General features: G+C 40.4%; 1 protein-coding gene across 1 annotated transcript in view; it reads right to left on the bottom strand.

Annotated features, from left to right (window-relative positions):
- The window catches only part of LOC120959165 (probable phospholipid-transporting ATPase IA), a 69,918-nt gene extending 60,425 nt beyond the window's left edge, over positions 1–9,493 (bottom strand). The window contains exon 1 of the mRNA XM_040382361.2: positions 8,703–9,493. Within this exon, the coding sequence (XP_040238295.2) occupies positions 8,703–8,841 (139 nt within the window). The 5' untranslated portion in view covers positions 8,842–9,493. The remainder of the gene's footprint in view (positions 1–8,702) is intronic.
- Positions 9,494–14,549: the final 5,056 nt, after the last annotated feature.

The raw sequence follows: 14,549 nt of genomic DNA, 5'->3' as shown, positions 1-14,549 counted from the left end.
TGCCGTTGGTAGATTCTAATGGCTTGGAAATCGGTTTAGATGTCACTGCTCGTCCGCTTTCACTCTGGACTTGGAGAGCGTTCAAGAAACTATAAATTATTTATTTATACCATTGTTGTCAGCAGAAAATATATGCTCAAAGTGCTGAATCGGTTCGTTCATTCGTCGTCTTCGTAGGCTGCCGAAACTCAAACACACATACACACCCTCACTTTAAAGACAATTTAAAGGGCAGCACACGAAATAAGTGGCAGTGCAAAGTTTTCCCAGCTGCCTTGTGCTAGGCGGAGAGCGTTTATTCCGTAAAATAATATCCCTCCACCCGAACGATAAACTCCACACGAACAGATGAGCTTTTATGCGCTGCAAATTTGCTCCTCCGCGTGTGCAGCTTCGTTCGAAGCTGTTTAATGCACCTCTGCAGCGAGATAAGGTCACGACAAATGACTAAACTTTCCAGCTGCATGGCTGCTTGCCTGTTTGCCTGTTTTGTGTTTGTTGCTGTAGAAGGTGGCCAAAACAAAACAAAAACAAAAAACAACCCTTACCGACTACCTCACTTCACCGAAAACAAACAGCGATCTGCAGGATGGGATAATATAAATTGCATTTTGCTCACGATGCAGCTTAAACTGTCACGGGGTGCTTAAAAAGAGGGAGCGACAAAAAGCTGGTTACCATGCGGCAATTAAATGATAGCTCTGGCATCCGCCATCCCGCCGGGCAACTGGATTAGAGATGAAACAATCACGAGCCTGGACGGGTTAGGTTTTGTTCCCTTAGGGGGTTTTATTTTTGTTATTTCGTTTTTGTAGCCCACTCTCCCAAAATGAAATCAAATATAAGGGAACGTGAACAGTGGGTTGGAAAAACTCCACTCCAGCCAACTACGGCTCACTGTCGGTCGTCGCGCAGCAGCGCTGGTTAGCGGAATCGATTAGCGAAATGAAAGCTTTCCCCATTAGGCGTTCCTTATCACGGGAGATGGGGCTGAATGGGAGAAAATAAACCTTACGACTCGTGCTGGTGGTTGCGTGGCATTCTGGGTCATAAAAAGCGCAATATGTTAACGCGATAATGATCGGGAGCGGGCATTTTCTGTGCGCCTTTCGAAGAGCTCACTCCATTTCTTTTTTCTTTTGCTCTCTTTTCGAAGAAGTCGACGCGTTCGGAACGGAAGATTGTTTAATTCCGGTATTTGAAGGGTGCGTTCAGAACGATCTCGCGATTGGTGCCCGCGATTTACGACACAAATATTTGGCGATTGAGTCGGCACGATTCACAGTGTCTTCGACTGTTCCTTCGCTGTGTCCATTGCTCAATCCTCCTAGGGGTTGTGCGTTATAGGAATTGGCATGAAAGCATTGATTGATTAAAAAAAGCTAAAATGTTGCAATTGTATTAATTGAGGGAAAGAATGATAAAATTATAGTGAAATTTAAAAAAGGAATTTATTGTATTAACCATGTAAGTAAGTAAGTAAGTAAGTAAGTATGTAATTTATTGATTTGTTTTGTAACAATATTCCACGAATTATACATTGGTTCCGATCGATTGACCTCTACTCAATAACCTGATTGTTATAACGCTTTACGTATTTGAATTGTACATCTTTACCTGAATTGAAGTAGATCGGGAAAAATTAGAAAAAAAACCCTCTGATTGTTTTACCTTAAGATAATCCTACGTACTAGTCCTTACTCCTATTTTTACATCTACATTATAATCTAGTTATTTACAATTGTGCCTTCACTGGCATTACAAAACTTATGTGTTACGAACAAAATTTTTTTACTAGTTCAAAACCAGTAATTCTATGTATATCAAATGTGCTATGCCATGGGGGAAGGTTTAGCACTCTTTTCAAGAACTTATTCTGAAATACTTGTAACTTATTTATATGAACATTTGCACAATTTGCCCATATTTTAGATGAGTAAAGAATTGTTGGCCTAATTACGGTTTTATAAAGTAACAGTTTGTTTTTTAAGTTCAATTTAGAATTCTTGTTTATGAAGCTATACAAAATTTTTATAAGTCTTGATCCACTTATTACTTTTTCCTCTATATGTTTCCTGAAGGTGAGCCTTTTATCCAAAAACAATCCCAAATACTTTACATTATCTTTCCAAGCAATATCCCAGTCACTTATTTTTAGATTACGATCTGGTAATTTATATGCGCTAGTGCAACGTGTAAAAAATATGGCCTCAGATTTTTCCTCGTTGATTTTTAATTTCCAAGTTTTACAAAATGTCACATATTTTTTAATCCCATTGTTGAGGTTTTTAATAATAGATTTTGGATTGGAATCCGAACTACTCATAGCAAAGTCATCTGCAAAACAATATTTTTTTACAGATTTTGTTTTAGGCAGGTCGCTTGTAAATATGTTGAAAAGAACGGGTGACAGCACGCTGCCTTGGGGTAATCCGGCAGGTGGGTGAATGTCATTTGATTTCGAAGAGGTTATTTGCACGAAACAGCTTCTATCGGATAAAAATGACTGAATCAGTTGAATGATGTTCGGAGGAAAATTTAAAGAAATTAGTTTGTACAAAAGCCCTTGGTGCCATACCGTATCGAACGCTTTTTCTAGATCTAGCATCACAAAACCAGTAGATTTTTTAATATTTCGCTGTGTTTTGATGTTTGTGGTTAATCTATCAATTTGTTTAGTAGTTGAATGCCCTGGTTGAAAACCGTATTGGTAAGAAGGTATGATGGTGTGTTGATTGAGATGCTTAATATTGTATTAACCATGAAATCTTATTAAAATGTCTCTTTTTAATTCGATTTTTTATTACCAATCTTTATGGCGCCTAAAGGAATGCAATATGATTTTTTAGAGTTTGTTAAAGTAATTTTATGAATAAGATATTGTTTGAAATGAAGATTTAACAAATATCATTAAGGAGAGAAGCACCGGTAGTTTAATCATACAAAATCATACATCAAATAACTGTAAATAAATATTGTTTTTGTATCTTCATAGCTCCTAAATGTATGCATTTTGTGCCTAAAAGTATGCATCTATTATGTGATAGTTTAGGCTGAAATTTCAGCCTTTCACATGGAATAATTTTAATATTTTGTTTAGTATATTTTTTACAAAAATGGCAATTCTCTTATTGAGGTCTATTTTGGAATATTATTTATTTGTTTTGAAAATGTATTTTAATACTTTTACTAAATTAAAAATATTGTTTGAAACGGGTTTGAATCTTCATGACCAAATACTGCATAATTATACATTATTTTATACTTATTTTTAAAATACTTCATTCCATTACAGTCTTTCCCCGAGTTACGCGAATTTTTATTTTTGACAGTTCATATGTCAAATCAGTACATTTTTTTCCGCCGAATCAGTACAATCAGTAACGATAAAAATAACCAAAAATCATTATTTATATATTAAGTATATTTAGGCTGTAAAACGTGATATTAGACTTCCTCTCGAAGTCGGGGAAAGACTGTATAGGGATTTCTATGTCACTTTCGAATGTACACATAATTATTCACCACCTTCAATTTGTTTTTCAACTGCTGTCAAATGGTTTATTTGCATCATAATAAAATGTCAATTCATACACATGATTTTCAACACACCACAAAGAACTGTCAGACTCAATCTAGCTTGAGACGTGATGAAAATCATGTGGAAGATCTGAAACATGATTGTGATGTAAATACTTGACAACTGTTGAAGCTTTTTCAGCTTAAGTCACGCAAGCAAATTTTCCTTAATTAGTAATTTGACGTCTTTTTTATTTGAGTCTTGTACAATCTAGATTTCCCATACGCTGGCGATGAGCTTTCTTAATAAATAGTCCCAATTGCATTACTTTTCTGCATGAATGGACTAGAACCGAACTCAACCCAGCAACATCACTTCAATTTGATGAGATTTGGCCAAATTTTACCCCTACCAAACCCAATCCCGGTGATGCAACCAGGGTGATAAGACAGTGTGATTTGTTCCCTAAACCGCGGGACGGTTCCCCAGGCATTCTGATCACCCAGTGTCACGCACGCATGGTGACAATAGGAGTGTAATCAAATCACCACCAAGCGAGAAGACATAATCCAAACACAATGTTACAGCGGTAATCGATATCGTTGTCGCGGCGCTGTGTAGGCCAGCACGGCCCATTTCCCACAGGATCACAGCTGTCAGCCGAGATGACAGGTCCTTCGTCTAGCTTAGGTCCGATGAAAGGTAGGGCAGGGAGTTTCGTGCTGCTTATTCTTACTCTGGGTTGGTGAAATGCAACCATCAACCTGGTTTTAATGTTCGCGAGTTAATGGCCAGTGAGGATGGTCTTTGATAACAGGCACACCTTGCAGTTTTTGGTCGGCTGGCTACCGACAGGGCTAGGGTTGGAAAATGTTCTAGCAAAGCAAAGGTGCCACACCTAGGCTGGAACACCTGCCAAGGATAGTGTAATATAGTTAGAAAAATCGGGGGAAAGTAGAAAAGTATCCTTTTATGTATTTGTGTGTGTGTGTGTCTTCCCTTTTAGACAATCTAATGGATCTGTTTCCCGAAGCTGTCACCTGCTTCGTGATAGCAATACCAAGGCAAAAGGAGACGTTACTGATGAGCAGGTCATTTGCTATGACTCTGATAGCTTCAGCGTACTGATGAGCTTTACTGGCGAGCTAGATGACAGCCTGAAGGGGGTATGATTTCCCCTTTCTTTTATGTTTGCGAATTATGCACATCATAACACTGTTTTGGAAAAATTGCAAGCTAATGGTGTCACTCTCACGTTGCTTTTATGATCCAGCAAGTAGTACTGCATGCAACACGCAATCTGCATGTCGTGAGTGATGCCGGTAAAAGGATGGATGAGTCACCCGGACACGTTACTGTAGGTCAATGTTGACCTAACATTGGCGGCACGGTTCGTTTTCCCCGGCAAACAAATAGCTCCAAATACATTGTGGCAGTATGCGTTTGGCATCGTTTGCTTTACTTTGTCGTCGGATGGCTGTTGTTTTGGGTGTGATATTTTTATGATCCAGCCATATATTCCAGCAGATTGTGTTTATCGCTGGCCGTAGAACGCAGCCGAATCAACATTGTACGCAGTGTACGATTGTGTGCTGGCAGTGAAATGTTGATGAAATGTAGCAGGCAACGATAACCAAGGGTGGCATTTATTGTGCGAGGAGAAACTGTTTCAAAAACGGGTAATTTATATAGATTAACGTGTTTGCGCCAGCCTCAATTTTGATGATACGTTCGAGAACCTACAATTTTCCAATAGTACACTTAATGTGATGATTTTAGTGGAGCTTGCATGCATTAAGCATTGGCCGAAAGCGACGCTCACAACGCTTCTGTGAAGTGGCATTTTTTGGGCGGGCAGAGTTTCCAGGCTCACTCCAAACCGTAACAACGCGAACCCAGTTCCACGCCAAGGTTGACTGACAGTTAGTGGAAGCGCTTGTCGGATGATGATTTTTTTCCGTTCCGTGTTTTGACTCGCACGAAACGTATGAACTATTTACGATCGTGCGGGTCTGCGGGAATGAATTGATTTTATGTCGGGCGGGTTCAGCCAGTGCTCAAATGAAAAAGCAAAAAAAAAAAATCTCTCTCGTTGTCGGTACGTCACGCTACGCAAGCACCGCACACCGCAAGGGTAGTGCAGCTTGGGTTGCACATTCGTAGGTAAATTATAAATATTTCCATTAAGAACAGGGAACTTCAAAATATGATTTTTATAGCGAGAGTATCGGTTGCTATCGATCGTGAATGGGAGGATTGTTTTTTTTTCGTTTTTATAATGGAAGGTTTCATTGTTTAAGTGTGTGTTTTACTGCTGTGAAAGGTTGCTGGGTGGAATATTGAGTGACGCACTCGATGTTTAATTTGAAGTTTATAAAATGAATATCTCTAGAACATTATAGGCCAGCATTCTTTGAGATAGAAGGAGGTAATTATTTATTTTTCTTTGCCAACGCCTTGTTGAAGAAAAATAGGATTTTTGCTGATGTTCTATATTTCATCTTAAGGAAGTTTTAAATCTGGATCAAGTGTATGATGTGATGTTGGAAGGTTATGTGTGTATATGTAATATGTGTAAGTACATTATAACTTTAGCTACAACAACATAAGATAAAACGTCACTAGGCACACAATACAAATATTTCAGTCTTTGCACAATTATTTTCTAACAAACGGTAAAAACACATGACCCATACCCGTGCTGGATTTTTTTCTAAAACAGCTCCTGGAAACTGTATCAAAATCATATTGGTTCTGCTATTGGTTCCATAGTGCTTCTGAGGTAGATTACAATCCCATATAGATCCTGAAGCTGATAGCGGTCTTAGTACTGCACCTGATGCTATGCCAGCCCTGGAATGGATCTCGACCCTATACCGATCCTAGAATTGCTCCCAAACCCGTACTGGTCGAGCAACGAATCTCCAATCCATGCCAGAATTAACATTGAGCCCCTACTGTTCTTGGAACTGATCTCAAATCCCACTCCTGGAACAGATCCCGTACCTTTACCTCCATTCCATTCATGGAACTGCTATCTTGCCCATGAATGTCCTGAAACTGTTTCCTTTTTTAATCCGGCCTAAAAACAGTACATATTGGTTTTGCACGGTTGGAGGCTAAAGCCCCGGGGCTTGAGAAACTTTCTCAACGATCATTTTCTCAGGCACTCATCAGTGCATTTCAGAAAACTGCGTTCTCAACGTTTGTGGAATCGGCACAAACTCTATTTGAGAGACTTTTGAGAAGCGTTGAGAACGTTGACGATGCAACAATCGGCTATCTGCAAAATTGAGTCATTGTTCTATACGCTTGTCGGTAACTACGTTGCATATTGTTTTCAATGCTATAATTGGCTAGGGTTATAAACATGTGCGACCAAATCCTTTTTCCTATTAAAAACTCCAAATCTTGATGATGATGATTATATATTTTTCTTTATATAAATGAGAATTTAAATATAAAAAAGAGTTATCATAGGTTTGAGACACGCGCGCGTAAAAGAGGAAATTCGGGATCTGTTTGGGAGAATTTACAGTTTGCACACGGTCTGGGAGATCACAACAAGATTCACTCATTGATGATTGTAAGTGGTCAATTCCAGATACATTAGGGGTCACCTGCTTCGGAAGGTAGTGCCGTAGACCCAACCATTGGCACTAGTAGAACTGGCCATATGCATGTTGCAGTCGTGTTCTGATAAGTAGTGCGCCGGATCCAATAGTTGGTTCTTGGCGAGCTACGTAAAGGATGTTAGGAACATGTGTTGTGGTAAGAGGTGAGACTTATCATCATCATTATCATCATCAACATCATCATCAATAAAGCTGGAGTTACTGTATTAGTTTTTCTTTAATGATAATACCTGACGACGGTCACGGGCTCGCGAGTTGAGAGCTATTTTTGAGGGCCTAAGAAACTATAATGAGTGATTGAAATATTTTGCTCGGCTTGAGAAAGCCCCATTGTACCGCGGCTTAAGAAGCTGCTGTTATATTCTCTATTCTGGGTCTTATTTTCAGGTATTATCCCAGCAATGAGAATACTAGGTTCGTATGCAGCTCTAAGACAATCTTATTTCATGGATAACTAAAATGTCCAGGCATTGTCATTATAATAATAATAATAATAATGTTGTGGGAATATATTTTAGTATGACAAACAAATCGCTTTGTTTCACGTATATATTTGTTATGACACTTTAAAAATTCTTTATGACGCTTTAAAATTCAAACGAGACATCATATAATCGCGATTTAATTTTAAGTAATTTTTCTGATCATTTGTCAGAACATGTTTTGAAAGAAAAAATTGTATATTCTTACGTGTTGCTATGAGCCAAATGTTGCCGCAACATTTTTATAACCATAAATTGTGCTTTTTAGTTGACACGTTTTTCCACATTGGGTTTTTTGTCCAAACGCAAACTTTTTAGTCAAACTAACAATCAACTATCCAGGGTACATATTTTTAGAACGTATGTAAAACAAAAGTTCAATTATTGAATTCTAACTTTACCTCCTCAGCAACGAAAACATAAAACCACCACTAAAATAGGAAAGAAATTTATATTCATCCTTCACAAAACACTCCACCGCTTTCCATAGCAAAAGCGGTTGTCATTGTATCGATGTTATGTTAAGCTCAAAGCTTTCAGGCACCCAAAGCCTTCTTTGTGAACAATAAATAGTTCCTTTGCTTGCCATACGGCATGAAAAATGTATGCGTCCGTTCAAAATTTTAGTATTGCACCGATATCAATCTGTTATACGAATACCTTCGATTCATCGAACGTTCGTTCCGGAGTCAAACGTTTCTCGCAATTCCGGCACAGCGTACAGCTCGTGAACAGCTGATTTTGTTTTGCTTTCTCCACACTGACGGACACCCGGCGTAAAGTGCGCCTGCGCTCTGTAAAACATATCTCTCTCCCTCTCTCTCTCTCTTCCGCTCTCGAGCACAGACGCACACGCTCGTTCGGGGGGTTTCTTGCACCTTAGTGACCGAAATATAAATAACAGCACACACGCAAAACACACCGCTGGGTTGCTTTCGCCCGTTGGTATGATTATGAGCAACCCAACCTAAATGCCTTCTGGGTTAAAATGTGGAGCAAAAACTGAAATCACTTATCACTTATGCATAGCAAACCGAACGCCCTACGGGGTTGAGGGGTACTTACTCGGTATGATGCCATCGTCCAGCGGGGAAAGCCGGTTGTAATTGCGTCGATGCCACCACCGCCGGATACGCCCGAAAACTCGCGAAAAGAGCGCCTTTACTATGGCAACCAACTGTGACACTGTCGCAACCGGGTCCATTACTCAAAGTTAACTGTATGATGAGGATTTTTTTGGGGTTTTTTTTAATGGTTTTACACTAAAAAAATCGTGTAACAACTAGAGTGATCGCACTGCCTGCGCACACTTGATAGAACATACGCTGATCTCGATAGAGCACTACTACTTAGGTTCCTGGTGTTGTTTATTTTTTTATTCCACACACCCTCGTGTTTACACTAGTAAGTCATCTTTAATTGTGTGACTGTTGATGACAAACACAAACATCACCAGCGCCAGGCACCAATTGCGCGAAGGAATGTGGGCAGCACCAATACAACGAACCGTAGCGTTTGCGTTTGCGATAATTTAATTTGTCACCACTTGACTGCAGCTGCAAATGTAGCTGTGGATCAAACGTTACACTGCACTGAAACCGCTGGCTGCGCTTGTAGCTGGAGCAAGATGAAACAAAAGCCCTGCTGACTGCGGTTTCTTTTGCGATCGAACGCATCCAAGCGTGCGATAATGGCTCAGTGGTAGTCACTGAATCTTGACGGAGTCCGTGGCTCTCCGGAACCGAGCTGGTGGTGGTTCGATTGCAGCTTATCAGCCGAACACGAACGCTTTACGCCTGGGCAGCCGATAGACGTCCGGATGCGGAGGAAAACGTTCCTTGTGTACCGACTGGCGCAAGATAAGAAGTCGCGACTACTAAAGCGGTTCAAGCGGCTTGCGCTAGCGGAGAAGCTCGGCATCGGTTCCGACTGGGTATCGGGACGAAAGTTGGGAATGCTAATGAAAGTGTATACCAACGTTCATGCTGCAGTTTGGGGGGTAGTAGTGAACGTGCAGTACGCTAGTAAGCTTTTAAGTTGGAGCAAATGCAAACGCAAGTGATTTTACAACAATTTTTTTTGTAGAAATGTATTTGATTATTACTTAAAAACTCATATTTTGTTCTTTTAAGGGTAATAAAAGTTAGGTGTATTGTGATCAACAAACGGCTCATAGTGATTTTCTGTTCCCGTCAAGAGCGCGACATCTATTCGAACGCAAGAAATCTTGTTTGTGCCGCTAGCGCCATCTGTGCGCGACTAGCGGAAACCATTATTTGAAATTTGAGAAGAAGCTCACTAACGGAAATTAAGCGCATTCAAATAGTGAACTGTTTTGAGTATTTTTATTTTAGTTTCATCTACCATTTTCAGAAGTCTCCCAGGATTCCATTTACATGTCATAAATCTTTCTACGCTCGATAGACATTGTGCCAAAACCTGGAGCAAGCAAGAAAATGATAAAAGTAAAAAAAATATATAAACTCATTCACTACACACCCACTCCCTTAACCGCGCATGATTTTGTGCACAAATAGGCCACAGAATCAATTAACTGGGACGATAGCTTTTACGATTACACCAATCATTGCACCAAAGATGGCATTTCTTTCTGCAAAACATTCGCCGTTCAATCCACACCCAAAAAACCTTGAGCGGTTCTCGCGATTGGCATGCTGCCAGGCCTAGAATTCAGCCATACCCAGCGAAATGGCATGTTCTGCCATGAAAGGAAGTTTTTTTTTGGCCAGTATGCACCTACCGCAAATTAAGCATGCTTGTGAACACACCATAAAGAAATGAGCAATGGGAATTTTTTTTCTTCGCTCTTTATGTTACCATTTCTTCCCTCCATTCATTCACACCATCACCCCGCGCGAAAAGTTATGTTGCGAAAACTTTCAATGATGACAGTTATTGGATATTAGAGATGGTGCGCGGTTCGGTTCGTGGGGCTGCACAAAGGGAGGGTGGGAAACAGTTCCATTTGGGTGGGCAGCAAAATGTATGGCAAAGTTTAAAACTAGCAGAAAACAAATCGAACTGAGCACGGCTGCAGGGCGAAAAGAGTGATTTTTTGTTTCATTTCATTTAATTATGTTTTTTTTCTTGTGTGCTTGCCAAACTTGCCCTCAAAGTGCTGAGCGCTAGATTAAGCGTAACTTTTTATGTGGCGTTAGAAATGGCACACTATTACGCAGGACAATGAAACAATTAATGCAAGTCGCAACAGCAGGAACTTAGCTGAGGTGTGCGTTGAAGTTCATTATTGTGAATTATTTTGCAAAAAAAAAAAAAAACAAAAATCGATAGGCATTGAAAGGATTTAATATTTCGGAAGATTCGTTCGTTTAATTACAACCGCCGAATGATGTCTTTTAAAAATGTTGTAATATTCCCCACCCATCTAAAACATACCCTAAACGCTTTAAGACGAAACTGAAGAAGCTTGAAGAACGGTAAAGGTATCGCAAAGTTGCTGCCCGTCGATGTCTGGTTGGTAAAATCGCTTAAGATCCTATCACGCGTGCTTTAGTGCGCAACGTACTACAAGAGCTAATCGCAGTGTAAGCCATCGTTTGGTGCGACTTCCATTTCCCGTACACTAGCGCACAACAAGCAGGAAGAGGCATGAAAATTAGCTTCGAAAACACAATTGACGTCATTTCCCGGCGTGAACCATCTCCCGCACCGATCACGCAACACCGAGTGCCGTTGAAGGGATCTGTGCGCCTTCCTCGCTGTGCGCCCTGCCATCGGCTGCCGTCGTACACTGTTGCGAATAATTTCAATTAAAATCTAATTACCCGCTTAAAACGCTCTCATATCGGATGCAAGCGTCAAGTGGCTGGTATGAATGAAAAACGGAACCCAACCCCGTCGGGATGGTAAGGTTGGGATGGCAAACATGTGCGTGTGTGGATGGAAGCGGAGAAGGAAGGAAGGATGGACGAATCGCTCCCGGGACCGGCACCGGGATGGAATAACCGATCATGGTAAATTACGTATTGATTGAAACAAATGTTATTCCATTATGTACGCGCCCGCCGGTGCGTATGCTTCAGCGGTGCGGATGTTCCGCCCGATGGGAAGCGCACCAAGTGCGTAAAGGTATGCAATGTGCAGTACGGCGGTTAAGCTTCATTGAGCTTCGAGTGCGTGTGGATCGCGTAACATCGATCTGTGAGCTATTTTTATGATGCATTTATTTGTACTGCTTGCGGGTGACGTAATGGGATGGGACTCGGGGGTTATGCATCGCTTTACCCGCTCCCAAAAGTGAGAATTTAAATGCATTGAACAAATGGGAATGCAATGCACAGTGATACTTCGGACAATGCTTGTGCTGAATATGGTTATGGTGCATTTGGTCTGCTTGGTACGTCATATTCAGCTGAAAATATTTGGAAGGGTAATAATTTGATTTATTCAAATGTGGTATTGATATTTACATACCGTTTCAGCAATTCAATCGAATTTCACAATTAATAATTAAATTGTGGTAAAAATGTAGACGATGATTTTACGCACACGTTATGAAGTGTATGGTCGTAGCATAAAATGATAAAAAAAACTGAAGCGTATGAATTATTTGTATTTAGAATACGATACAATTTCATGCCCATCTTCAGACTGGATTCAAAGACGAAATTACAGGAGCTTCAAATGATAATTTAAAATGTATTTTTGTCGTTTTGTTTGAATTTCATACTTTGGACGGCTATGACCAGTTCATTTTTATTTCAAACTGTTTTTAATTTCAATTTTTAGACAACGAATTTTAGACACGGATACCGCCAAAACAGTCTTCACTGTGCAGATAGGGGAGTATGTATCTTAAAAACGTACACCGACTGTATGACGATGATGCATTGCCCGTCTGCCCACCCGTAACCGGAAGAAACTGTATGAATGCCACTCCGGGCTCAGCACTATTGCTTTCGCACTCCTAAACGAGAGTAATTAATTTAATCCGAACGATCTACCTCAAGTTGCTCTTCCTCTCTTTGCGCTGCTGCTAGGGATAGGGCGTAAAGCATCCGGCTCTAATTGTAGAGTTTTTGAGATCGATGTTTGGAAGTTGTTTTCTTTTCCGGAAAACTGATGCTGCTGCTGTTGCTGATGCTACTACTGCTGCTGATGCCGATACTGGATGGAGGGTGAAGTAATGGTGAAGTGTTTGATTGAGCGGTTTTTTGGCTCCCGGTTTGCGCGGGTATATCGCGAAAAACACGGGGTTTGGGTAATGAACAAATTCCCGTATCGAAAACTTTCTCTGCTCCCAAAACTAGCGCAAAACCTAGCCGAAAGTTATGGTTTCAGGATTTGTTCGGGGAGCTCCAAGTGAGTAATGAGTAATTGAAAAGTGCTAGCAATATTTTGATTTTCACTAGCGCATCTGGCGACGGTTGACCGAAGCATTTGTCCAAACAAATTGGAGCCGCTTCAGAAAATATGTTATTTTTCCATAAATTTACTGAACTGGAAAAGCTTGGTAATTGATAGATAAATATGTTGTGCAAATATTTCAGTCATTTTCGCATAAAAAAAACGGTGAAAAACTACTTAATTTTGAGATCCGGCACGATCATACCCTCGATAACCAAAAAAAGCTTCCACCAGCCGCCGCCAGATGCGCTAATGAAAATCGAAATTACACTAGCGAGTACGGACATTGTCCCCCGGCCTTAAGAAGCAAAATATAAAAAAAACCATGAGAATTAAAGAAAGTAGCTAAAATAAATGTAGAATAAATGTAAATAAACAACTGAAGAGCAGGAAAGTAGACCTATGACAAAAAAGAGTACAAGAGATAATTTAAAAAAAGTCATCATGTAAACAAATAGTGAAAATAATGAGCAAGTAAAGCATATGAAGAGTAGATGATTTTAATAAGAAATACTAACAATGTGATTTGCAAGAATGCAATAATGAAAAATATGGTAAAAAATCACAAAATTGTTAAAATTGTTCGAAAGAAGAAATATAAAAGACGAAAACTTTGCAAAGAATTAATGCAAAAAATATTACCAAATTGAATATTTTTTTTTTCTCACGTCATTACTCCACTGGTTTATTCCGGGAGTTCACAAAACGTATCAAGCAATGTCGCTGCTCCCGCGCGTACTTTTCTACTTCTAGCACGTAAGTTTCTACATCTTCTCCACATCCCCTTTCTCCTGCAATCCACGTGCAGCATTTACGCGGGTTGTATGATTTTAGGAAGCAAAATGATTGATTGAATTGATAAATACCCGCGCTTTGATAGATTGAGACAAGCTGATACACACGTTTTCTACCCGTGTTGGCAAATGGCCGTTTTGTGCTTCCCGTTTCACCTCTCGATCGCTGCCAACGCGCTCATAAAAGCCTAAGAGGGACTGGGAAACAAAACGCGACCAAAAGAGCAACCGTGAGGGACAGGTGACCTTTGTAGCGACTGCCATGTGATTTTGCGTCAGTCGGTGGTAAGTGGGAAGCGTGCGTACGCACTTTTCCCGTGTGCGTACTTCCCTACGCAACGACACAAAGTAGGCTCGCGTGACAGGTTTGATATGCGATGCTGGCGGAAGTTTACACATGTCATGCTGGGGCCGGCCCTGCGTACGGAAATCGATAGCCCCGACACAGGGCCCGCGAACAGCAATGAACATCGATTTCCCGATGTGACGAAAACGGGCGATAGCATGGTGGCGGTGCACAGGCAAATACTCGACGGGTGAGATAATTTCCGGCAATCGTACACGCACACAACATTATATCCGCAAACACACACACACACACACACACACACACACAAATCAACGAGTAGGCTAGGAATCAATAAAAAAGAGCGTAAACCGAAAGACAGGGAAGCAACCATTCGGTTCGGGCGACATTAATTAACATCAATTAGGTTGCGATTTGTTATCA

The sequence above is a fragment of the Anopheles coluzzii genome, chromosome 3, assembly GCF_943734685.1.
Source record: "Anopheles coluzzii chromosome 3, AcolN3, whole genome shotgun sequence".
Taxonomy (NCBI): domain Eukaryota; kingdom Metazoa; phylum Arthropoda; class Insecta; order Diptera; family Culicidae; genus Anopheles; species Anopheles coluzzii.
This window is presented reverse-complemented; position numbering and strand designations above follow the sequence as displayed.